Genomic DNA, 25,534 nt, shown 5'->3' on the forward strand with positions numbered 1-25,534 from the left:
GAGACCCCATTGCTGATAACACTGTGACCTGCTGATTTCTATATTGCTCTCCGCCACTGATTAACCCCCTCCCCTCACGAACCCCCCAACCACACCCAGACACAATAACATTCCTGGACCCTGAACGCTCCTCCATATTTGGCAGAGAGGCTTTGTTTATAAGGGGAACTCATGGTGAAACCCCCAACAGGTCACCATTCTATCTCAAGGTAAGGTGCGGGGACAATGGATCACAAATCACTTTGAGCATTACCTTTGTTGGTGTGGACTGCAGACTGGTTTCATCAGTTTACATTGTTTACTTCCTCAGGACCATTACACCTCAGTCTCCTCTGTAGGTATAGGTAAGGTAAGAGCGCCTGACATTTTTTAAATGTGTTTGAATTAAAAACTGAATCTTATGACATGGAAAAATAAAAAAAATATAACACCATTATGTGATAAATTATCAAATCAAAACCAAATGGGATATGCTTTTTTTTTTATCCTGCAGTTGCCTTTAGATAAATGCATAGCAATATTTTCCGTTTGTAGACAAGGTGAAAAATGGGGGACGCTACCATGAGAGAGTTCGGGCCAGCAGCCCCATACCTGAGGAAGTCAGACAGGGAGCGTCTGGAGGCCCAGACCCGTCCCTTTGACATGAAGAAGGAGTGCTTCGTCCCGGATACGGACGAGGAGTACGTGAAGGCTTCCGTAACCAGCCGTGAGGGGGATAAAGTCACTGCTCAGACTGAAAGAGGGAAGGTCAGTGAGCTGGCAGGCACTGGATGCAACTGGTTTCATAACTAAGACACAGTGGTGCAATGCAAGGGATGATTCCGGTCCATTTGTCCTTTAGTAAGACGTAGCAGAGAAACAATAGGCGACTGATGCTTTCTGCTACTGCGTATTCACAAAAAAAAGCACTTGTAATCTTTGAACTACGCTGCATTAACATCCATTATCTCCATTTTCAGACTGTCACAGTGAAGGAGTGCGATGTACACCCTCAGAACCCGCCGAAGTTTGATAAAATTGAAGACATGGCCATGTTCACCTTCCTTCATGAACCTGCTGTACTGTTTAACCTCAAAGAGCGTTACGCAGCGTGGATGATCTATGTGAGTTGAGGCAAAGACTGTATCCCTCACCTGCAGTACAATTACAGTATAATTAAATATAAAAAAAATAATTTGCTTCCTCGATCACAGACCTACTCTGGGCTCTTCTGTGTGACCGTCAACCCCTACAAGTGGCTGCCGGTCTACAACCAAGAGGTGGTTGGTGCCTATAGAGGAAAGAAGAGGACCGAAGCTCCTCCTCACATCTTCTCCATCTCTGACAATGCCTACCAGTACATGCTGACTGGTAATTCCCCTTCAGTTATCATAACATTCACAGAGAGGTATCCTAGAATCCTTCAGTGACCCTTCCTTTTCCTTTCCAGACAGAGAAAATCAGTCAATTCTCATCACGTAAGTTATTTTTTCCGTGTTATACTGCAACTGAGGTTGATATAATGCTGTTAGAAATATTGTTTGTTTTGTCGGTTTTTGCTGTTGATGTTGTCATTTTAAGTGGTATGTTAACATTGAACAGTAGCGCATGTTGATGGCACAGTGGACTAGTGCACCTGAATATGAACATTAACATTACATTATAGGTTTAATGGCAAGAAACAAAATAGCTAAACAATAATCAGGTTGTATTCTCAGTCTGTTCTCATACCAATGGCTTCAAGTACTGGCGCTTTGTCACATCCCTCTGCATCTGATAAATACACACAAGGCACCCTTCATCATCTGTATGAGACGCACCGGGCTCCCAAGTAACTATTATATTATTATTAGAAACTCAGAGAAAAGGCTCCAAGAATGTAAGGATGTAGTACATTGATAAGATCGTTGGATCGTTGTTTATGTTTTAGTTTACATACTTATTTTAAGCCCAACCACAATGTTTTTCTTGAGTCTGACTAAGTGGTTCTGTTGCCTAAACCTTAGTTTAAGTTCTTATTCTAAAACCAACCATGGTGTTTTTCCTAAACCTAACTAAGTGTTTTTGTTTGAACGTTATACACGTTTACTGCGACCATGCACTTGGCTACCCAGTGTGTTAGAAGATAATGATAAAGCGTCGGTATGTGACAAGTTTGAATGAGAACGCGTTGGTGTTCTTTAATTTTAAAAAAACTGACCAGTTGGAGATTTGATGTGTGTTGTCAATTTATCAAAAACATTTGTGTCTTCAGTGGAGAATCTGGTGCTGGGAAAACTGTCAACACCAAGAGAGTCATCCAGTACTTTGCCAGCATTGCAGCGGCAGGCGGGAAGAAGGATGCAGGCTCTGACAAAAAGGTTATAATGCGCAAACCCTTGAGGGCACATCACATCATTTTCTTTTGTGTTGATCTATTTGAAAAAATGTTTTATGTCTTTTAGGGTACCCTGGAGGATCAAATCATTCAGGCTAACCCTGCTTTGGAGGCCTTTGGGAATGCCAAGACCATCAGGAATGACAACTCTTCTCGATTTGTAAGTTTCTGTATGTAATGAAATACCCCTTTGTGCCAATTCTATTTTAACATATTATTATTATTATCATTTTTAGGGCAAATTCATCCGAATCCACTTTGCAGCCAGTGGAAAGCTGGCCTCAGCGGATATTGAGACATGTAAGCTGTCTTAGCTCTATGCTTTTCATTTTGTTCGTTCACATTGTTCACAATGATCACCATCCCACTCACACGATGCAAATGTCTTTACAGATCTTCTGGAAAAGTCCCGTGTTACCTTTCAGCTTAAGGCTGAGAGAGATTACCACATCTTCTATCAGATTCTGTCTCAGAAGAAACCTGAGCTGCTCGGTAAATGAAAACAGAATGATCTGTGAGCAGTAACAACTAGTAGTTGTTATGTGGCTACATCCCTACTGGCCTACAGAATCTAACATTTCTTTGTTGCTCCTCAGAGATGCTGCTCATCACCAACAACCCCTATGACTACTCCTTCATCTCCCAAGGAGAGACGACAGTAGCCTCCATCAATGACTCTGAAGAGCTGGTGGCCACTGATGTGAGTAGGGATGAACCATGATGTCTAATCATGCAGGTGGCCACTCAAACGGAAAAGTCAAGTTAAAGGGTGACATTTTATAATAACCATCATTAATAAGAGGTTAACTGACTAATTCAACTTTAGTTAATAGTTATCTTACTGTTAACAAACAACAGTATGATAATTCATCATGTTAACTTAATATTAGTAATGCTATAAATTATGTTATTTTATCATTAGTTTGATAATATGAAAATAGTTAAGGGACTATATTTTTTATCATAGCTAATAAAAGAGACGATAACAATAACATTTGATATACTGAAACAAGTATTTGTTAATGATTGACAAAAGATTTGTAAACCTTTAAGTAATCATTTCTAAAACATCTATAAACACTAAAAAGATAGATGAACCAGAAACCAATTGTTAAACATTAAGTATTAACTATTTTTCTCAATTATGTTTTAATAGATAGTAATAGATGCTTTACAAATGATTAATTAACCATTAAAAAATATATATTATAATCATCAGTTGCAACTGTGTAATAATCATCCAAATAATGTGAGTAGATGGTTTACAAACTTATAAATGGCCATTAACAAAAAAAAATCTTGAAAAAGCCAGACAATCGTTTTTTCTCTGGAGTACACATGTTATTTTGCATCTAGCTGTTGATATAGGATTATGAAACTTGATGTCACTTATAACCCAGTATTACTGTGTCTCTAGCCAAATGATTTAAATAGACTGGATTAGATTTAAACTATGGTTTAACGTCGGATCCTGGTGGCTCAGAGAGCTCATACTATCTTATCCCCGGATCTCTCCTGTCACTCCACTGTAAATCCAGATACAATGCAAAAAGTCAATGACATGTCAAATATAATACTCCTCTTCTTAATTTTGGAAGCCAAAATATAAGCATAATACCAGCACAAATGTAAAAAGTTATCATGTGCTCCTCCACAGGATGCCTTTGATGTGCTGGGCTTCACTCAAGAAGAGAAGAATGGCATTTACAAGATGATTGGTGCCATCATGCATCACGGCAACATGAAGTTCAAGAACAAGCAGCGAGAGGAACAGGCAGAGGCCGATGGCACTGAAGGTGAGAGACAAGCTCTCTGAAACATTATGAGCGGGACATGAAACATGTCAGAATGTAGTGAGTTTATTAAGAGATAATGCATTTTCTCAGATGCTGACAAAGTCGCATATCTGATGGGCCTGAACTCTGCCGACCTCATCAAAGGTCTCTGTCACCCAAGAGTCAAAGTAGGAAATGAGTGGGTCACCAAGGGACAAAATGTCCAGCAGGTAAGAATGAAACTTATTTCATGTTGCTCCTTAACGTACAGTTGATAAAGGATGAAACACTAACCGCACAACAAGGGCTATTTACTGTAACTTTTAAAGGTTGGATTTGTCTTTAGGTGTACTATGCTGTTGGTGCACTGTCTAAGTCAGTGTATGAGAAGATGTTTCTGTGGATGGTGGTGAGGATCAACCAATCCCTAGACACCAAGCAGTCTCGCCAGTACTTCATTGGTGTACTGGACATTGCTGGATTTGAGATCTTTGATGTGAGCTTCTTCTATCAATGTCCATATAATATATTATACAGGCAAATGTATTTATACAACACCATCTTTTTCAATTTAGTGCAGGTAACAAAGATATGGGTATGAAAATTACTACTTACTTAAAAATAAGGTTGTCACATTTCATTTCAGTACAACACCTTTGAGCAGCTCTGCATCAACTTCACCAACGAAAAGCTGCAACAGTTTTTCAACCACCACATGTTTGTGCTGGAGCAGGAAGAGTACAAGAAAGAGGGCATTGAATGGACTTTCATAGATTTTGGTATGGACTTGCAGGCCTGTATTGACCTGATTGAAAAGGTGAGAGACTTGGCCATTACATGTTCTGACAAACATAGATATTGATTGAGAATACAGTGATGTATTTTCTTCAAACCACTCATGTTTTTGTCCCTTCAGCCCATGGGTATCATGTCCATCCTTGAAGAGGAGTGCATGTTCCCCAAAGCCTCTGATGCCACCTTTAAAGCAAAGCTCTATGACAACCATCTGGGGAAATCTGGAAACTTCCAGAAGCCCAGAGTTATCAAAGGAAAACCAGAGGCCCATTTTGCCCTGATGCACTATGCTGGAACTGTTGATTATAATATTTTCAACTGGCTGGTGAAGAACAAGGACCCTCTGAATGAGACCGTTGTAGGACTCTACCAGAAGTCTAATCTCAAGCTGTTATCTTTCCTCTTTGTAAATTATGCTGGAGCTGAAGGTAGGAATGAACTGAATGTACTCCATTTGTCACAGTGAGAACTGCAAGATTGGACAATTTCTGCCAGTGTCTGTTAATGCAATCTAATGAGTTGTACAATGGTTAATTAGGTGAAGGCGGAAAGGGCGGCAAAGGAAGCAAGAAGAAGGGTTCATCCTTCCAAACTGTGTCTGCCTTACACAGGGTTAGTAAAAACACATACATATGTGTTAATGGCTAGTTGTAATGTAAACCAATGACTGAGACTTAATTCTACATTGATAACTGCGAGATATGTGTCACAACAATCATATAAACTGTGTGTTAAGCAAAGGGTTTAATGACATTCACAGGAGAACCTGCACAAGCTGATGACCAACCTGAGGTCTACTCACCCTCACTTTGTCCGCTGTCTCATCCCCAATGAGACCAAGACTCCTGGGGCCATGGAGAACCCTCTGGTGATGCACCAGCTGCGCTGTAACGGTGTGCTGGAAGGCATCAGGATCTGCAGAAAGGGTTTCCCCAACAGGATCCTCTATGGAGATTTCAAACAGAGGTATTATTTTGTATGTCAATATGTTAGTTTTTTCTTATACGTATATATTTTTTGATATTTCAATTTTATATTTATGTTCTCAACGTTTTTCAGTACTTTTTTTTTAAATTTCCTCTTAATATGTCTATTGTATGCCCCCAACACCAAGGCAAATTCCTTGTGTGTAAACCACCTTGACAATAAATCTGATAATGCTTAGTCACATACTTTATAATTCCAAAATAAAGTGCAAATCTATTTTTCATTTTCATTTTTCAGATATCGCATCCTGAATCCTGCTGCCATCCCTGACGGCCAGTTCATTGACAGCAGGAAGGGAGCTGAGAAACTTCTTGGGTGCCTGGATATTGACCACAATCAGTACAAGTTTGGACACACAAAGGTAATTAATGCGACGAAGCATTAAGTTGTTAAATTGACTCATTTGCGCTGGCTCTCTACACTTGGTAACGTTACTACTCCACTGCTCTTTTTAATCGTTACTTCAAAAACTCACCTCAGGGAGTCCGCGACATGCCGTAGGTGGGCTTAATTTATATGGAACTTAGGCCACTACAACAGCAAAGCAAAGGTAACAGTACACAAGTATAGTCGCTGCTCTGTCAATCCTGCTACATTGAATTGAATGTGAATGTCCATTCTACTCTTATTCTATTTCTATGACACCAACGAAATAATGCCAGTTATAGAGTATTCTTATATGTTATAATGTTTTCCACCATAAGCTACTGGTTCCACCAGTAAGTGTGTTTTGCATTGAGGAATTGAGTAAAGGACCATTTAAGTTGAACTTTGAAATTCGAACAGTAACATATGTTTACATCCTCCTGAAGGTGTTCTTTAAGGCTGGTCTTCTTGGGCAACTGGAGGAGATGAGGGATGAGCGTTTGTCACTCATCATCACTGGGATCCAAGCAAGAGCAAGAGGCCTGCTGGCAAGATTGGAATTCCACAAGATTGTTGAGAGGAGGTCAGAGAATTTTAAAATGAACTAAAACCAAGTAAATAATAATGATAATTTATAGAGATTTAGTTTCGTGAAAGTGGTAGTAATAACTCTGGTTGATCCTCCGACAGAGATGCACTATTGGTGATCCAGTGGAACATCCGCGCCTTCATGGGGGTCAAGAATTGGCCCTGGATGAAGCTCTTCTTCAAGATCAAACCTCTTTTGAGATCTGCTGAGGCAGAAAAGGAGATGGCCAACATGAAGGAAGAATTCCTGAAGCTGAAAGAGGCCTACGCAAAATCTGAAGCTCGTAGAAAGGAACTCGAGGAGAAAATGGTCTCTCTTCTTCAAGAGAAGAACGACCTGCAGCTCCATGTCCAGGCTGTGAGTCTAATGACGTTATTCTTAATATCAAAATGGTAATATAACCAAACAGTATATGCCAGTATCTCAGTCCCAACTTTTCAAATATGTATGCTTGGTCAAGACCTATTGGTATCCCTTTGTAGTGCGCTAGGTACCCATTTGGCTTAATTTTTCAACGTGCATTCTTAAACGGGTAGTCCCATTGACTTCAACATGTTAACGTTACATAAGTGACACAAGTAAAGTACCTTACTTCTTATTAAACATTGACTTTTAGTTCTATGAGTTGTTGGGAGTGAGAACTGTTTGATTTTAGGTTTCTAGAGATGAATATTTAATACAATTCTACAAATTTTATTGCCAATGCACCTTTGAGTTCCAACCCAGTCTTTGAGAACGATATACGGTATATACCATATGAATATATAATATACTGTATATATATATTTTTTATTTAATTAATCATGTGTATTACAACTTCCTGTATGTTAACAAAGTAATGGCCATTTCAATTTAGGAGCAAGATAATCTTGTGGATGCTGAGGAAAGATGCGAGGGGCTGATCAAGAACAAGATTCAGCTGGAGGCCAAATCCAAAGAGCTGACGGAAAGACTGGAGGATGAGGAGGAGATGAATGCTGAACTCACTGCTAAGAAGAGGAAGCTGGAGGATGAGTGTTCAGAGCTGAAGAAAGACATCGATGACTTGGAGTTAACTCTGGCTAAAGTGGAGAAAGAGAAGCACGCCACTGAGAACAAGGTACTACATACACTAATTACTGTAAAGCTTTTCAAATAATTTGAGTTTAAGTCCTTGATGAAATTTTCCTCTGGCCATAGGTGAAGAACCTGGTCGAAGAGATGGCTGCTTTGGATGAAATCATTGCCAAGTTGACCAAGGAAAAGAAAGCCTTACAGGAAGCTCATCAGCAAACGCTGGATGATTTGCAGAGTGAAGAAGACAAAGTCAACACTTTGACCAAGGCCAAGGCTAAGCTGGAGCAGCAAGTGGATGATGTAAGAATTGTACTACGTATCGTCACCTTTAATTGCATAGTAAGATTGGGAAAAATTGTTTGACTTTCTTCAACGATTTTGTCCAGCTTGAAGGTTCACTGGAACAAGAGAAGAAGATTCGGATGGATCTGGAGAGAGCTAAGAGGAAACTGGAGGGGGACTTAAAATTGACCCAAGAGAGCTTAATGGACCTGGAGAATGACAAGCAGCAGCTTGAAGAGCACCTGAAAAAGTAAGCACATTATACTACTGTGTGTAGAGTACACCTGGATATCATACAAGACACTAAAGCTGTACAGATAAAAGCAGAACTGATGACTAGTTGTTCTAACCTTAACTGCTGTATATCATCACAGGAAAGATTTTGAAGTCAGTCAGCTCAACAACAAAATAGAAGATGAGCAGGCCATAACGATTCAGCTTCAAAAGAAATTGAAGGAGCTCCAGGTAATGGATGATTACAGTAATGTGTAATGGTTAAAAGTTGTTCAAACCCTCAATAGCAATAGTGACCAAATAGTTCTGCATTTACAGGCCCGCATTGAGGAGCTGGAGGAAGAGCTGGAGGCAGAGCGAGCTGCCCGAGCCAAGGTGGAGAAGCAGAGAGCAGACCTGGCCAGAGAGCTGGAGGAGATCAGTGAGAGGCTGGAGGAGGCCGGTGGAGCAACGTCCGCCCAGATTGAGATGAACAAGAAAAGGGAGTCAGAGTTCCAGAAACTGCGCAGAGACCTTGAAGAAGCCACTCTGCAACATGAAGCCACTGCTGCCACACTCAGGAAGAAACAAGCCGACAGTGTGGCCGACCTGGGAGAGCAGATTGACAACCTGCAGAGAGTTAAGCAGAAACTGGAGAAGGAGAAGAGTGAGGTCAGACTGGAGCTGGATGACGTGGTCTCCAATATGGAACATATTGTGAAGACAAAGGTCGGCTGAACTGATTTCTTGCTAATGTTGACATTGCACAGATATACGGTTATAATGGGAATATTTAAAATGTTTATTTTTAAATCTAGACAAATCTAGAAAAGACATGCAGGACTCTGGAAGATCAGATGAATGAATACAAGACTAAGTTTGAAGAGGCTCAACGCTGCATCAACGACTTCAATATGCAAAAAGCTAAACTTCAAACGGAAAATGGTACATTGATGTCCTCTCCATGTGTTTGATACCTTACCAATTTTCAAATGTACACATCTTTTTTTTCAAGTGACCATGCATACAGAGAAAACCCAGCAAATATCTTTAAAGAAGGTGTGTTGGGATACTGACAGTATGATTCTGCATTTGCCCATACAAGGGGAACTCACAAGGCAGCTGGAGGAGAAGGAATCCCTGGTGTCTCAACTGACAAGAGGAAAAATGTCCTACACTCAACAGGTTGAAGACCTTAAGCGACAACTGGAGGAGGAGACCAAGGTGAAATGAAGATTCAGTGCAGAGTAACATCACTGGAGATTAATTGCCCACTGAAGTGTGATACAGTTTCACTCATTCATATGATTTTGTTTTGACAGGCAAAGAGTGCCCTGGCCCATGCAATGCAGTCAGCTCGTCATGACTGTGACCTCCTCAGGGAGCAGTATGAGGAGGAGCAGGAGGCCAAGGCTGAACTGCAGCGTGGCATGTCTAAGGCCAACTCTGAGGTGGCTCAGTGGAGAACTAAATACGAAACTGATGCCATCCAGAGAACCGAGGAACTGGAGGAGTCCAAGTAAGACAGTTTAACGTTCAAATTCATGATTTAAAATATAATTCCAAAAGAGACATTTTACTTCGTCTGGCAGATCAGCTTTTTGTTTGTGTTATGTTCCTACTAAAATGTAAGACGAACAAAAAGTTTGTCTGTTGGACGACCCAGCAGCCAGTCATATTAGTTGATTTTATTATAATTTATCCAGCAAGCACAACTGCATGAACACTGAACGATTTGAACGGTTGATTTCTAAAGGAAGAAGCTGGCTCAGCGTCTGCAGGATGCTGAGGAGGCTGTTGAGGCAGTAAACGCTAAATGTTCTTCTCTGGAGAAGACCAAACACAGGTTGCAGAATGAGATTGAAGATCTCATGGTGGATGTGGAGAGGTCTAATGCTGCTGCTGCTGCTCTGGACAAGAAGCAAAGAAACTTTGACAAGGTGAAATATTGCTAAGTATCTGTGAGCACCAAAACTATCAATTTGCGGTGTAGCCTATGGGCCTTTGTAGAACCAATATCAGGAAATAATCTTTTGGTTTGACCAAAATGCTATTTCTAGTTGTGACACATTTCTACGGACAATATCTCCAACACTCTGCAACTTACACCAAAAACTATCTAGATTGATAAATATCACTACAGGTAAGAGGAAACATACATATTTTTTAAGTTGGGGTGAATCGTCCCATGAAGTTCATTGGCCAATTGAACACTAACATTGTTTTTTCAACCAGTGTGTAAAATTTGAAAAAGTCTAACTTTGGCGCTCCCTTGTGGTAGTATGAAAAAGACACTGTACCATACAGATGAATGCGCTAAAACATTGCACAGATTTAACCTGCAGTCAATTTTTTCCACAAACAAACTTAGGCCATCCGTAAAATATGCATAGTGGCTTTACAAGGCTTTACATCAGTCCAAATGTGTCTATAACACTTATTGAGAAATTGTGTTCGGCTGCATTCACACTAAATCAGCTGTTCGGCAAATAAAGGCCAGTCCTCCCATTCATTTGAACCTTGTTAAAAAAGAATGATATTCAGCTAAAGGTTGAAACAGAATACATTTTTGAATAAACACAAACTGACGTCACATTGGGGGGACCAATCAAGTAACCGGGGATCGGACCGGAAGACTCAGAGGGAGAAGAACCATGTTTACCATGTAGCATTCTGCTGTTTACCAAGCTCTAAAGATGAAAGAGAAGCTGACCGCTGCCATGACGACCTTTACAGAACTGTTCAACCCTGCCATGAGGCAGTCACTTGGAGTTATACATAACATGACGTCACACAAATTGGAAATTTAAGTGACATTCCCACAACACCAAACAACCCTTCGCTAATTGCTGCAACGCCTGATTGGTGTAAATGCAGTTTTTGTGTTAGCCATTACTTCAACTTGGAGTGCTTTTTCCAATAATGGGAGAAATTGTTTCCCACAAAGTGAACTCCCCAAGCCTGTCTTACGAATATACACTTATTGCTGGCTCCATTATCTGCTGTAGGTCCTGTCTGAGTGGAAGCAGAAATATGAAGAGTCCCAGTGTGAGTTGGAGAGCTCCCAGAAGGAGGCCAGGGCTCTGAGCACTGAGCTCTTCAAACTGAAGAACTCTTACGAGGAGTCTCTGGATCATTTGGAGACCATGAAGAGAGAGAACAAGAACTTACAGGGTAAGATCTACTGCCGGGGTTGTCCCAGTTTCTGCAGACATACATTATGAATTGAATTGTAAATCCATCTTAATCACTCGCCTCGACATTCCACAGAGGAGATTTCCGACCTCACTGAGCAACTTGGTGAGGGTGGAAAGAGCATCCACGAACTGGAGAAATTACGGAAACAACTGGAGCAGGAGAAAACTGAGATCCAGTCTGCTCTTGAGGAGGCTGAGGTACGGGCCCTCTGAATTAAACATTTTAGAGTTAAAACGGTCTGCTGCAATGTATAACCTCCTGTACACTCCTGTCCACCAGGCCTCCCTGGAACATGAAGAGGGCAAGATTCTAAGAGCCCAGTTAGAGTTCAATCAAATCAAAGCTGATATTGAACGCAAGCTAGCTGAGAAAGACGAGGAGATGGAGCAGACCAAGAGGAACCTGCAGAGGACGATTGACACCCTGCAGAGCTCTCTTGAGGCCGAGTGTCGAAGCAGGAATGAGGCTCTTCGTTTGAAGAAGAAGATGGAGGGAGACCTCAATGAGATGGAGATCCAGCTGAGCCAATCCAACAGGCAGGCAGCTGAGGCCCAGAAACAACTCAAGGCTGTTCATGCACATCTGAAGGTAAACTAGAAAAGGAAAGGTGCACTTTCTTAAGTTTCAAATTCAAACTGATACTAAACATTCATGTGATTGATATCATCCCTGTAAAGGATTGCCAAATTCAGCTTGATGAGGCTGTTCGGGCTAATGATGATCTCAAAGAGAACATTGCCATTGTTGAGAGGCGAAACAACCTGCTTCAGGCAGAGCTGGAGGAACTGAGAGCTGCTCTGGAGCAAACGGAGAGAAGTCGCAAACTTGCTGAGCAAGAGCTGCTGGACGTTAGTGAAAGAGTGCAGCTACTGCACTCACAGGTAAGATCTCACATAAGATAAGATAATCCTTTATTAGTCCTGCAGTAGGGAAACTATTTCATTGCAACAACAATGGATGACTGACTGTGGGTTTTTTTGGACATGAAGAATTCAAAGGCATTGCTATTTCTAACTGCAGTAACATTCTCTCACATCTCAGAACACTGGCCTGATAAACCAGAAGAAGAAACTTGAGGTTGATGCTTGCCAGCTTCAAATTGAAGTGGAGGAAGCGGTGCAGGAGTGCAGAAACGCTGAAGAGAAGGCCAAGAAGGCCATTACTGATGCCGCCATGATGGCAGAGGAGCTGAAGAAAGAGCAGGACACCAGCGCTCACCTGGAGCGCATGAAGAAGAACATGGAGCAAACCATCAAAGACCTGCAGCACCGTCTGGATGAAGCCGAACAGATTGCCTTGAAGGGAGGCAAGAAGCAGGTGCAGAAGCTCGAGGCCAGGGTAAGATAAATTTGCCAATATATACATAAAACACACTTCTGCAAGTACTATTGTGGGACCAATACAGGCGGCAACCTCCAGTTCTGAAAAGTGAAGCCAATGCGAAAAGGCCTTAAACCTCTCTCTACTGACCATCAGGGGGCGACTCCTCTGGTTGTATAGAAGTCTATGAGAAAATGACTCTACTTCTCACTTGATTTAGTCCCTCAGTAAACATTGTAAACATGAGTTTATGGTCTCAATCTCTAGTTTCAAGTCTTCTTCAACACAGCATGATGTTCATTTAGTAAATGATGGTCCATTTAGAGTAAAATAGATCATAAAGCAGGGTATGCTTTAGGGCAGGGCTACCTTGTGATTGACAGGTCTCTACCACGGCGTTGTCCGGTCTTGAAGTTTTCTGGGTTTTCATTTTAGAACTTTAACCCTTCCACAGTGTATTTTCAGCCCATGAAAGTTTTATTGTAACCATTTTGTTCACCTAAAAATGTCTTATTCAGCATTCATTATTCTTTGCTCCACCTCAGGTTGCAATAAAAACAAGATGGCGACGTTTAAAATACCACAAACCAATGAGTGACGTCACAGTGACTACGTCCACTTCATATATACGGTCTATGGACCAACATTAATTTCATATTTATAAAACTGTTGTATCACAGTTTGAACTCGCAAGCAGACAACATGATCATCCAACCAGATTCTTTCAAATCAAATCCTAAAGAAAATGCTTGTTTTAAGTTTACAAGATAATCAACCAGGTTGTCGCTAACTTTCTTTCCTCTGTTTGATTATGGGCCTGTAGTATACAGTGGGTTTATCAGAACTTTGAGACTATGCCATGCCAATAATTGTAAAAAAAAAACAGTGAGCTGAAATTGGCCAAAAAGCTCAGCAGAAAGTTGACTGATAATTATCTTGGGAGTTAAATGATAAAATATATTCTTGTGGACCAGTGAATTTTGAATTAGTCATTTTCTGATGTTTTTCAGGTGAGGGAGCTGGAGAGTGAGGTGGAGTCTGAGCAGAAGAAGAGCAGTGAAGCAATTAAGGGAATCCGTAAATATGAGAGACGCATCAAAGAGCTCACATACCAGGTAATTTTTTTTTAATGCATGGAACGAAAAACATTTCTGAATATTCTCTAAATTCTCCTTGAGAGAATAAAACTTGAGAGTCTCTTTCCTATTCCCTCCATTTATACAGACAGACGAGGACCGCAAGAATATGGTGCGTCTGCAGGATCTGGTTGACAAACTGCAGCTGAAAGTCAAAGCCTATAAGAGAGCTGCTGAGGAGGCTGTAAGTGTGGGCTGTGGGAAGTTGCCTCTCCTTTGTGCCGTTAGCTTACGATCAATACACTGTTTCTTTATTGGTTCAAAACTACTTCCCTTTGTCAATTGTGTCTCCAAAATACTTTAACATTTTTATATTTTACAATTTATTACATTTTGTATATGCTAAAACACTATTAAAAGAAACAGGCAGGAAACATCTCAGCCGTCACTATGACTTGTTTCTAAAGCTAATTTGTAAACTACAATGTTGAAGCTGACCATGTGGCCGCAAGTTCATTGCTTCTTGCAGTAATAGTGTATTGTGGCCTGGGTTTTTGTTGAATCCTGTAGGAAGAGCAGGCCAACACTCATCTGGGCAAGTTCCGTAAACTGCAGCACGAGCTGGACGAGGCTGAGGAGCGCGCCGACATCGCTGAGTCTCAGGTCAACAAGCTGCGTGCCAAGAGCCGTGATGTGGGCTCAAAGGTAAGAGGCCGCTCAACACTTCATATACTGTCCTACTGCCTTCACAGTATGCATACTATTCAATCATCCATTTCAATTGCAATGTAATCCAGTCAAGCTGTGTTTTAATCCTTTTTTATCAGTAATGATAGAAATGTTCATCATTTTAAATAGGAGTATTTAATAGGAGTAAATAATTCAAACCAGTCTTTGTATGGATCAATTTTATTCAGATTTCTTTTTTATGGATTTTGTTAGCTTTATTAGTGAAATTCAATAGGTTAGTGGTGATGCTATTTTTGTCACACAGATGGCACTATAATTACAATACAATTTAAAAGCCAACTACAACTACAAAAAGATTTAATTTGTTATTTTTTCTAAATCATTTTTTAATGGGCCTTTTTTTATTGAGTTGACAGTAACGATATGACAGAAAAGGAAGTTAGAAAGAGATGGGGAACAACATGCAACAAAAGTCCCCCTCCGAAGGGACGGCTCGTAATTAGCGCCTCTAAATGAATATTCTTTATAATAATAACTCCATCAGTGTTTTTTTGTAAATGCAGAGAAATCAATAAACATTCGAACCAATCAAATGGAAGTCAATTAAATAATATATATAGTTAAATAGTAATAATAAGTTCCTACTGTATTATAAGCCTGTATGCAGTGAGTGGAACATGCTGTGTTGGTTTACTTACCCACATTTTTATTAAAGTCCGGGTAAAGCATAATCTGAGATTTGTTTCTAAACAAACATAGCATCAGTGTTTCTGCTGCTCAAATCGCCAGATACAATAATTACTTACCCCAGCCTAGCTGTGGTGTACTGGCCATCTGACATACTGGGTCAAATTCCAGTGAGCCATCCGCCATGTCTGTCTCCCTACCTGCCCTCTCTGCGTAATTGAGAACTTGCCACATGTGTGTTCTGGTTAAATTAGTGCTGAGTTCCTAGACTCCGCCATAGCCTGCTCTGTTGCTACTATTGTGATTGCTAAATGGCGAACAAATTGTGTCACAACTTCCACCAAATGACTCACTATCGGAACTTTATCAATTTGGTCCGATAGCATTTAGAAAGACAAGAAAATCCACACAATTGAAGTATTTTGTCGTCATTTAAATTAGGCGGCTTGGCTGGCAGAAGTCTCTGGTGCCTCTGCTCTGTCCATAGAGCATGTGTGCTAACATTCTGCAAAAGTAGCGTGCAGCAGTGAGATGTACAACATGTGGTATATACTGAAACTGTACATTTGTAATGAAAACCCTCACCCCCATTGGGCTTATGTTCAGATCCTTCAGAGGACACCCCGAGCATTTCAGGGCAGGGAATGCTCAGTTTTCAGTTTAAAAAATCACAAATGGCTTGAAACTTAAAGCTGGGGTAGGCAGTTTTCTGGAAAAAGCAACAAAAAAACAAAAAACAAAATGCCAGGAATTGAAAAATCCCTTCTCCTGCACCTCTCCCCTAACTGTCCTTTGTCCCTCCCACCAGACGAGCACGAGCATATACATGTGCAACGGTAAAGCTGGAAGTCCAACTTGAGGCTGATTCAATTACGATATTGACAAGTTTTATTGCTTTTATTGTCAGACTCTCTTTTTGTTGAGTCCATCTTCTATTTTGGGTTGCTTGGCAGTGTAGGCAGTTGTTGCCAATGCTGGAATAGCAACTTTGTCTGCAGTAGTTTCTGCAACTAAATCAGACTTTCACCCTCTGCTTCTTCATTTGTAGACTAGCCTATAGGAACAACCTCTCTCTGAATAAACTTGTCTCCATCACAGGGCTAGATAATCTAAAACTTGAAAACAGAGTGCCAGGTTTGAGTTTTCTTTCGACCTTTTGAATTACAATATGCATATGAAATATGAAAGGTTACCATGGGATTTTTATTCAATACCACACCCAAAAATATTTGCCTACTCCAGCTTTAATAATCCATCTTAAAGACAAGCTTATATCTTTTTAAAACATTTTATCCCTCCTCCAAATTCATTCATTGTTCGATTCTTAGACTCACCTAATCCCACAATTTCAACTTTAATACTCAAGCATTTCAAATGATTTGTGTAGGAAAGCTGACAGTAAAATAAACCTCATTCATGTACAATCATTAACTTGTAATATCTTTAGCCAAGTTACCTTTGGTAACACTAGATGAGTCTTGTTGCTGCGCTGTCACTAATCCGTCTCTCTTTGTCTACTCTCTTATCATTCTTCATCACAGAAAGGGCTAGATGAGGAGTGAAACTCTCAGAAGGCCACCTAAGACCTTTGAGATCTCCTGTGCTGTGGTCCCCATTGTCTTCAAAGTAACTCTGTAGAATAAAGAAAAGTGCATTCAAATTAACATGTAGAGTCTTCATTCATTTAAATCTGTTGCAATCATTTTTACCTAAACTGTTTCATGTAGTGAGACAGAATTAGTAAATACAAAATTATATAATTGTATAATAATAAAACAAACTACAAAATTTGTAACAAACTGAAATCAAAATGAAGTATCTAAATGCCAGAAAAATAAAAATCTACTTTCCAGCTCAATCTTGTCCAAGGAGCGACTGGTGCTCAGGTTCTGACACTACAAAGCGATTATTTTCCTGCTGACCCTTAAGGACTCAACCCTTGAATGTCATTACCTCTGTGCTTTAGTACACGCTCCTCAGAAGAACTACTGTGTTTAGAAATACTATGGCACTAACAAGCAGACAACAGCAACAATAGCATCAAGGTGACACCGTTCATTCTTTCCATCTATGATTTTTGTGGCATTACCTTAGAGGATTCTGGTTGCAACTCCGTGCCCAAAGAGGAGGATGAAAGTCAGGAAGGGGTCACGAAACGGATGAAGATTTCAGGGGGGATTTGGACAGCTGGGAATGAGAGCAATTCCAACAATGTGAAAAGCAAACTCTGATCAACTCTCACAATGTCTGACAAAGGTGAGAGTGGACAGATGGCTAAATTCCAACAAAAATCAATCAAAATCAATTTGTATATACTGGATGGATTCAAACAACCAATATCTAATAATTACATTCCATAATGGAATAACAATTAAACGTCCCGTTGTAGAATAAAGGGTGGTTTCTAGGTATAGCTTTTAGTATCATACACCTGTTACCCCTCATCCATCATGACATCAGATACTGATGTATCAAATGAGTGTTGCTCTTCCTCTAAGGGGAAATTCATCCGCATTCATTTTGACAACCGGGGAAAGCTGGCCTCTGCTGATATTGAAACATGTAAGTAACACAAGATATTTGAAGGTATTACCTATTATGGAGAGTTTTTCCTGTCTTTATTCAAGAGCGTGTTCTTTCAATCTAGGAGCATGACTTGCTGATTTCACTTCAGATTTTGTAATGGCCTCCCTCATGATGGCAGAGGAGCTGAAGAAAGAGCAGGACACCAGCGCTCACCTGGAGCGCATGAAGAAGAACATGGAGCAAACCATCAAAGACCTGCAGCACCGTCTGGATGAAGCCGAACAGATTGCCTTGAAGGGAGGCAAGAAGCAGATGCAGAAGCTCGAGGCCAGGGTTAGTACAAGTTGCCTCTTTGAATCTCTTGCATCATTTGAATAAGAATAATAAAAAACTCCTCTATATAAAGTTCAGTAGTGTTGGCTGACTTTTGTTGTGACTACATCCTCCATCCTGCAGGTCAGAGAACTTGAAAATGAGGTGGAAAGTGAACAAAAAAAGGCAAGTGATGCTGTTAAGGGAGTAAAGAAGTATGAAAGACGCATCAAGGAGCTTACCTATCAGGTAACTATCAATAAAGACCTAAGTCTGCTTCCCAATGGAAATTTTATTCAGAATCAAAATATACCAAAATCTTTATTTGATGCTATTTTTGCACAAATTAGACTGAAGAAGACCGTAAGAATCTAGCACGTCTTCAAGATTTGGTAGACAAGCTGCAGCTTAAGGTCAAATCGTACAAGAAGGCTTCTGAAGAGGCTGTAAGAATGGGAAATTAAAGTGCAAAACTTGCATCTGACCAGTGAAACTATGTATTATCTAAGAATATATAATAAGTAACATGATGTGGGTCTGTTCTACAGGAGGAACAGGCCAACAATAATCTTGGAAAGTTTCGTAAGCTTCAATATGAGCTTGATGAAGCTGAAGAGAGAGCGGACATTGCTGAGTCTCAGGTCAACAAGCTACGTGCCAAGACCCGTGATGTGGGGTCAAAGGTCAGTATACACATTTCGTACTTATGTTTAAAAATGGGAAATCTAATACTTTGTTGCTTACCCGAACTGAGAGAAATGCCTTGCAGTGACAATCAACTTGCTCATATACTTTGAAACAGTGAGGCACTGGTCTTCCACTGATTAGTCAGTGGTTCAATTCATTATGATACAAGAGTTGAAATAATAATAAAAACCTCACAGATTACCTTATGTTTTCTTTCTTTTGTTTCAGAGAGGACATGATGAAGAGTGAAGTTTCCACAAAAATGATTGTTTCTGAGGCACCCTTTGCCTGGTGTCTCCCTAAGCATGTCGTTTGTTCAGTAGAATAAATTCAATATGCATCTTAAACAGTTTATGGACTTTTCATTGACAAATGCTCTTGTAGTTCATTACTATAGGAAAACTTGAAACTTGACATATTCCTACAATGAATAAAATAAATAAAAACATACAAAATTTGAATTAAATCGAGAAATACAATACATTTTTGCACAACAAACAAAGAACAAATAAATGAAATGCTAAATTACAATTATTTTTTAAATAAATTCAAGAAATGTATTTTCCTTCAGCAGAATGGTCTAGTGCTTTATTCCAATATGCAAAATATGATTATGCTACTCATACTCCTCTAAATTGGGATTGAAATTCCTCAGATTTTCCTCAGTTGTTTCCTCAGTGATTTGTTAATTCTCAATCAATTCAATAATTGTAATTACTGTATACGTGTGGGGCAAATATCATGTATTAAACAGATAAAAAAAAAGTCAATTTCACCTGTTGTAATTTCCTCGAAGACAAACTTTAGTTTGACAAATAAATAAATAATCGCAAAACAAATATATGAAACTTGTTACGGTTTTATTCACATAATTACACCGTTGGTTGAGGTAAATTTATTCTGCTTAAGGAAAAATCATTATCCTAAAAAAAACGTAAAACGTGAAAAAAAAAATTCATACATAATTTCATGTAATTATTTTTCCGCACATGTCATCCTCGGTCTTCCAAGAGAGCAATTTGACAAGGTTGTCAGTGACACTTTAAATGAAATTGTCTTAGTGAAGACAATGTAATACAATGTTCAAACCGTTTGTCTTCTATGACGGAATATAAACCACTCCATGTTCACATACTTCATGTGTTCATCATTAGCCAAGTGAATATACCTGACTTTTCCAACCTCATTTATCTGATGTTGCTAAAGTGTGTTTCAGCGTCATGATCAGCAGAGTGCGCTGAAACATTCTATGTTTTAGTTTTGTTAAGAAGGTATAAGATAGTTGGAATAGGAGTCTTGTTGAAGTAAAAACAATTAACACTTTCATACTGAACGCCTATTGTGCTATTTAACATTATTAATACTGCAAAGCTGGTAAATAATTAGTTAGGTGTTTTTGGTTTTACCTTTTCTTTTAAATCCAAGTGTGACAATATATTTTTCTTACAATATTCCAATTCAAAATAAACCCCCCAAAAAGTATTTTCCCAAATTAAATCCTAATATTTAATGCTTTACTAGGTTTCTGCAGTCGAGATCAGATTTTAATAATAGTAAAAAAAACATTGGGAGAAGAAGCCTCACAAGTGACAATGTAATAAAGAGAACAGAGTACAGAATGTTGTTAAAAACTGATGTAGTGTGAACTATTAATAAATGAAATGTTTTAATATCGTATAACTGTTATGCAAGGTAATTGCAGCTCAAAAAAATAACCATTTTTTAATTTATTTTTAATTCTACCCAGAAAATCGGAAATCATTGCTATTTACATAACTGTAACTCTTTACATTTCCCTATACTTTGATAAGATTACAAACTCAAATGTCAAAAGATCAAGACTAGTAAAGTTAAAATTACCAACCTTCATATCAGTAGTGGAGGTCGGTCTTTCTCTGGTAACAAACTAGGAGGGTCATTCAAGGTCTTGACCAACATCAAATAGTCTAGACTCTGTGTATTCCTGTGTAGTGTGCTCCAAGAGAGACCTAGTGAATTCAATCAACACTGCTTCATCAATCACAATAGAACATTGGGAGTAGAGAATACGTGGCAAAAATCACTCGTTATCAGCTTTCCTTATTAGCAGACTCCCCAACAGATTAAACGTTTTGCATCGAGAAAAGTAGACAATAAAAGCTTTATATCATCAACAGTACCTTTCTATTATTTTGTCCCGGACAAGCAGTACTCGGAAGGATATGAGCCCACGCAGAGGTCCACAGTCTGAATAAGTGGAAAGACAACAAGGCAAGAGAACAATAGATGCCTTGCCTCCACCAGAGCTCAACACTCCCTTAGAGGTGACCTTTCACAACAACAAAAAACCAAATACTAAGAATAGCTTTGCGGACTCTAGTTTCAAACTTAAGTGAAGTAAGGTGCCTCACACCTTCCCTTATGTGTTCATGTGATTGCAAAAGTCCGAGATCCATGGACTGTGGACAGCTGGGAATGAGACCTTTAATGGATGGCTGAGGGCTCTGCTAGAGCCTGGAATAGATTGAGGGATAAGTAAAGGAGTTGACAATTCTAGTTTGAAGGCAAGCAAGCGGGGAAGAGACCTGGTCAGATGTAATGTGAAGGTTCCTGTTGCATTACTGGCCAGCATGCTTTGTATGATCCCATTTTTACCAGAAAGTTTCACAACCTGGTTCTAAATTCTTTGTCAGGCCAAAAAAATCATATTATGTCATTATTCATAGTAGTTTCAGGTCGAAATGCTTCATTGTGGCATGACACGCATGAGTTGTTCACATGACAGTATTGGGTTTCCCGTGGGCTTATCACTTCTTGCTGCTGATCAAAGCTCCTCTGAACCACCAAGCCCCCAAAGGCAGCTAGCAGGAATTTCACAAGTTATCTTTGTGCTCAAGGATAGAGAGCAGAAAACAAAGGTTACTCACAGCATTCTCAATGTTTGGATTGAAGCCTGGAGTATAGGTCACAACAACGTGAACATGTGTCAGTGCACAAACATATGTTGGGTATTTAGGTTATTATAAAACAAACAATGGGAATTTGTCTGTATCAGTACACTGTGAGAATAATAACAAAACAGTATTTCAATTTTTTTTCTGTCTTACATTTGTTTAAATATTTTATTATTTTTTTGCCATTAGAAACAAAGCAAATTTTGACAACTTAAAAAAAGCTGTTTGATCTGATCATGCACTCAACTGCTCTTTAAATCCAGTTGTTCATTTCTAAAACCAGTAAAAACAGTGAACAGCGAGCCTTACACGTTAGTCATGAGCATAATTATACCCTGTAGAACTATATGAAAGCTTCCCAGGCAAAGTAACTTACTTAAAAAAAAGTACTTTTATGATAATTAAATCTGCACATAGAAAGAAAAGATTATCATCTACAAAACCTAGAATGTGCACAATATAGCTTTTTGCCACCATTAGGTTCCTTTTTCAGACCAAACGCAAATTAATTGCGGGTATAAATCACACGTCAATTAAAATGTTTTAATTAATTTATCTCTATGAACCTATGCATGCCAAATCTGAAACTTTCGTATTTTGCAGTGCAGTATGATAAAAACAATTCAGTTAATACCACCACAGACATTAAAAGAACTTAAAACATAACCGGATGGATGTATATTGATCTAGCAAAATATGACAACCAAAGGAAAGATAATGAAAAGCACACCAGAAGCAGTTGAACTTGCTTGTTATGGTGCTTGTTATGGAGCTAATGTATGCTATGGACATTACGCGTCTCAGAAATTATAACTAGTTTTTTGAAAATTAGCCTATACTCTATAAAAACCTGACCATATAGGATACGTGATAGTGTTACATAATTACCATTAGGGCTGTACCAAAATGTTGTTGTTTTACATTCTAAGCATATGGATCTTAGAGTGTGTAGAGGTTGATGACCGAAAAAAATATTATTTTGTGCTTATGAATATAAATGTAGTCAGTTTCCAAACTGCTTTTTGAAAGTGCTGTCTTTGAAAGGCTAACAATTATGTATTGAAGCAGAATATGCTGTTAGATAAAAACGATGTGAATTTTTTTAATGATTTCATCTATCATTCTAAATGTTGGCTTTTTGACTGAGACAATTACAGAAAAGGAAAAAACTGAGCGCCGCATCACTTGCTGTGTGTAAGAGAACACGGGAGGTGGACCATTGCAAGCCATGCTTCTGTAAGTGATTAAGAGTATTAATTTGAATGTCAACGTTATGGATGAGGCTTCAAACTATTCAGTACAGCCGTAGTTATAATTATTGTTATTAGCAGAAATAGAAGCGACACACTGTCTTTCCTTAAGAAATCCATAGAGCCACGCAGTATTATAAGCTGACCATTAAAACTGACCCTTATTAAATAATTGATTCGATCCATTCATGAATAATGAAAACCAAATGAAGTGCAATGAAGCTTAGCTGTTTACTTGTTACAATGACATGTTTCTTTGGCGCCACCCATATAAAATACACTCACAGCTTACATTTTCTACATAGTCTCCAGTTCGTAGAGTTGTGTGTGGGTTTAATATCGTAAAAACAACTTGTGATTGTGATTGAATTGATGATTGTGGGAAATTATTTTAACTATGACACAGCACATTTTGGTTAACTTGCACCAAAGCTGGATTCTCACAATATTGTAAGACTCGCTGGTACTGTGTTCTATGTTAACAAATCATCTTACACCTTCATCAATTACACATCATATACTGAATAAATACAAAAGGCAATATAATTATTCAGCTTTCTGTGGGTTTTGCAGATGGTATCTGTATTGGCATGCAGGGAAAGCACTGTCAGTGACAGTTCCTACAGATTTATGGTTTTGGCTTTGTTTCAAACGTCTCACTGACATTTGAAAAAAACTAATTTGAAACATTTGAAACAAACAAACCCAATAAAGACATTGGGTTTGTTTTAAGCCCATGTGTTTGCAAGCTCTGGTCCCGGTCATTGAGAAGTGTCCATCTCAAAAGGTCAGCTCATGTAACTTTAGTTTCATGTAAGGTAAACACAAGTTGGATTGCACAGTGTTAGAACATTTCTATTATTGCTGGTAAGTGATGAGTGATGAAAAGGGGATTTCACAGCTGTGACCTTGGCCTTGTCTTGCCTATCGGTTGACAACAGCTGCAGCTTTCTATTCTCCCTTTTGAAATGTATTTCACACCATATCACTTGACAGACTATTGTTGAGCTTGAGATTTCGAGATGTCAAGTTTGATGTTCCATTAATCCTGCTTGTCTGCTAGCCTACTTTATTTAGTTTGAGTACAGAGACACAGCCTATGATAAAACTTATGTCATAAATGACAGACATAAATTATTATAAAGCACAGTTGATCTATTTTCTTAGCAAAAACTGACAATAAGAATTAGTGTTTTAGAGCTTATAGTAGAGTAGGTCCTATCATGTCTTGGTCACGGATTGAAACAGATAAATAATACATTTAAGATTATTTCAAAGTGTTATAGATGGATGGGGATTTTTTACTACCTTTACAATAATCGTGCCCTTAAATGAATGCAATGATTCATGTAGTATAATCGACAAGCATAGAAACTTAAAATAATGAAATGACCCGCATTTACTTAATGTTAATTTATTTTATCATAATTAATTTTATAAGCTTAATATAAAGGGGACTAAAGATGACCTGATATATTGCAGCTTGTCCCTGCTTCCCCACCTCCTGCCTTCCCCTTTCTTTTTTTTTTCATGACCAGTCTACCGTATTAGTCTGTTGTTCAAAAGGTGAGAGCAACAAATAGCAGCCCCGGGCGCTACCCAATTTGGAGAATACTTTTTGGCAACCTGGATGCCATATCTTAGATGATGCATCCCCATATTTGGTTGACTAACAACCTTTATTACTGGAGAGGCAGCCTGTTGTCAGCCACTGGATCCATTTCACTAGACAAAGGTTGACGGTCAAAGGTAAGAACAACATCCACTCAAGTGAGACGCTGTTATGTTGCTTGTTTAAGAAGTCGAACTTAGTCTCAGCTATATATAGACAGTTGTTGGTGCTAGCTACCTTTTGTAAGAAGTTAGTGACGCATTTTGGTTGAGTAGAAGCATTGTGTTACCGCAACTTTTATATCATTTGATTTGTCTTAATTAAATAATGAGATAATATGACATTTCGTTTTCTTCTGTCTATTAAATGTGAATACCACAGATCTCAAATTCCTGTGGAGTGAAACACATCAGGTAAAATCCACAGCTACATTTAAGTGCAATTTTTACAGTGCAAAAGTTAAGCAAATTATTAAGCATCTTGGGGTCCTTTTGATACATGCATATGTTAGCAACAAATGAATGTAATTTCTGATTCTGCCATTTTTGGGGATGTTGTCATTGCATATCAAAATACCTATCTTATCATGTCTCTGTAACTCTAATATTAGAGGTGCATCCATTTATAATATATTTTTTAATAATACAGATATTTTAACAAGACAATGAATGTAAACACTGTTTTTGTAAATTGTTTCAGTCATTATGTCAAATTAATTTTTAACGACTTTGTCTTGTCTTATTTGAATAATCAATGGGTAATACATGTGTGTGCAAAGAAAATCACAGGCCGTTAAAGATGTTCTATTCTTAAAAGGTCGAAAA

At 38.9% G+C, this 25,534-nt stretch overlaps 1 protein-coding gene across 2 annotated transcripts; it reads left to right on the forward strand.

Moving 5' to 3' along the window:
- Positions 1-546: 546 nt before the first annotated feature.
- Positions 547-19,164, forward strand: LOC129094147 (myosin-7). Of its 2 annotated transcripts, none has more exons than XM_054602187.1 (37): positions 547-747; positions 960-1,103; positions 1,194-1,350; positions 1,430-1,457; positions 2,234-2,339; positions 2,424-2,516; positions 2,593-2,656; positions 2,750-2,848; positions 2,953-3,056; positions 4,014-4,152; positions 4,243-4,361; positions 4,478-4,627; positions 4,778-4,948; positions 5,048-5,354; positions 5,465-5,538; positions 5,687-5,892; positions 6,151-6,274; positions 6,726-6,862; positions 6,970-7,225; positions 7,725-7,967; positions 8,048-8,224; positions 8,311-8,456; positions 8,581-8,671; positions 8,759-9,148; positions 9,238-9,364; positions 9,525-9,643; positions 9,742-9,938; positions 10,176-10,359; positions 11,428-11,593; positions 11,690-11,814; positions 11,897-12,205; positions 12,295-12,498; positions 12,659-12,955; positions 13,948-14,052; positions 14,162-14,257; positions 14,584-14,718; positions 19,144-19,164. In XM_054602187.1, exons 1-37 carry the CDS (start codon positions 547-549, stop codon positions 19,162-19,164), a joined length of 5,811 nt encoding a protein of 1,936 aa, XP_054458162.1. The 2 variants fall into 2 exon arrangements, with proteins under 2 accessions (XP_054458162.1, XP_054458161.1); XM_054602186.1 differs by lacking the exon at positions 19,144-19,164 and adding an exon at positions 16,932-16,952.
- The last annotated feature ends 6,370 nt before the right edge of the window (positions 19,165-25,534 follow it).

This window comes from Anoplopoma fimbria, chromosome 8 (genome assembly GCF_027596085.1).
Source record: "Anoplopoma fimbria isolate UVic2021 breed Golden Eagle Sablefish chromosome 8, Afim_UVic_2022, whole genome shotgun sequence".
In the NCBI taxonomy this organism is placed as follows: Eukaryota; Metazoa; Chordata; class Actinopteri; order Perciformes; family Anoplopomatidae; genus Anoplopoma; species Anoplopoma fimbria.

Bases quoted from the DNA above. Each gene is read 5' to 3' on its own strand.
- LOC129094147 (XM_054602187.1), top strand. From the start codon at position 547: ATGGGGGACGCTACCATGAGAGAGTTCGGGCCAGCAGCCCCATACCTG. The intron at 748-959 runs GTCAGTGAGCTG...CTCCATTTTCAG, and splicing joins CTCAGACTGAAAGAGGGAAG to ACTGTCACAGTGAAGGAGTG. The intron at 5,539-5,686 runs GTTAGTAAAAAC...TGACATTCACAG, and splicing joins CTGTGTCTGCCTTACACAGG to GAGAACCTGCACAAGCTGAT.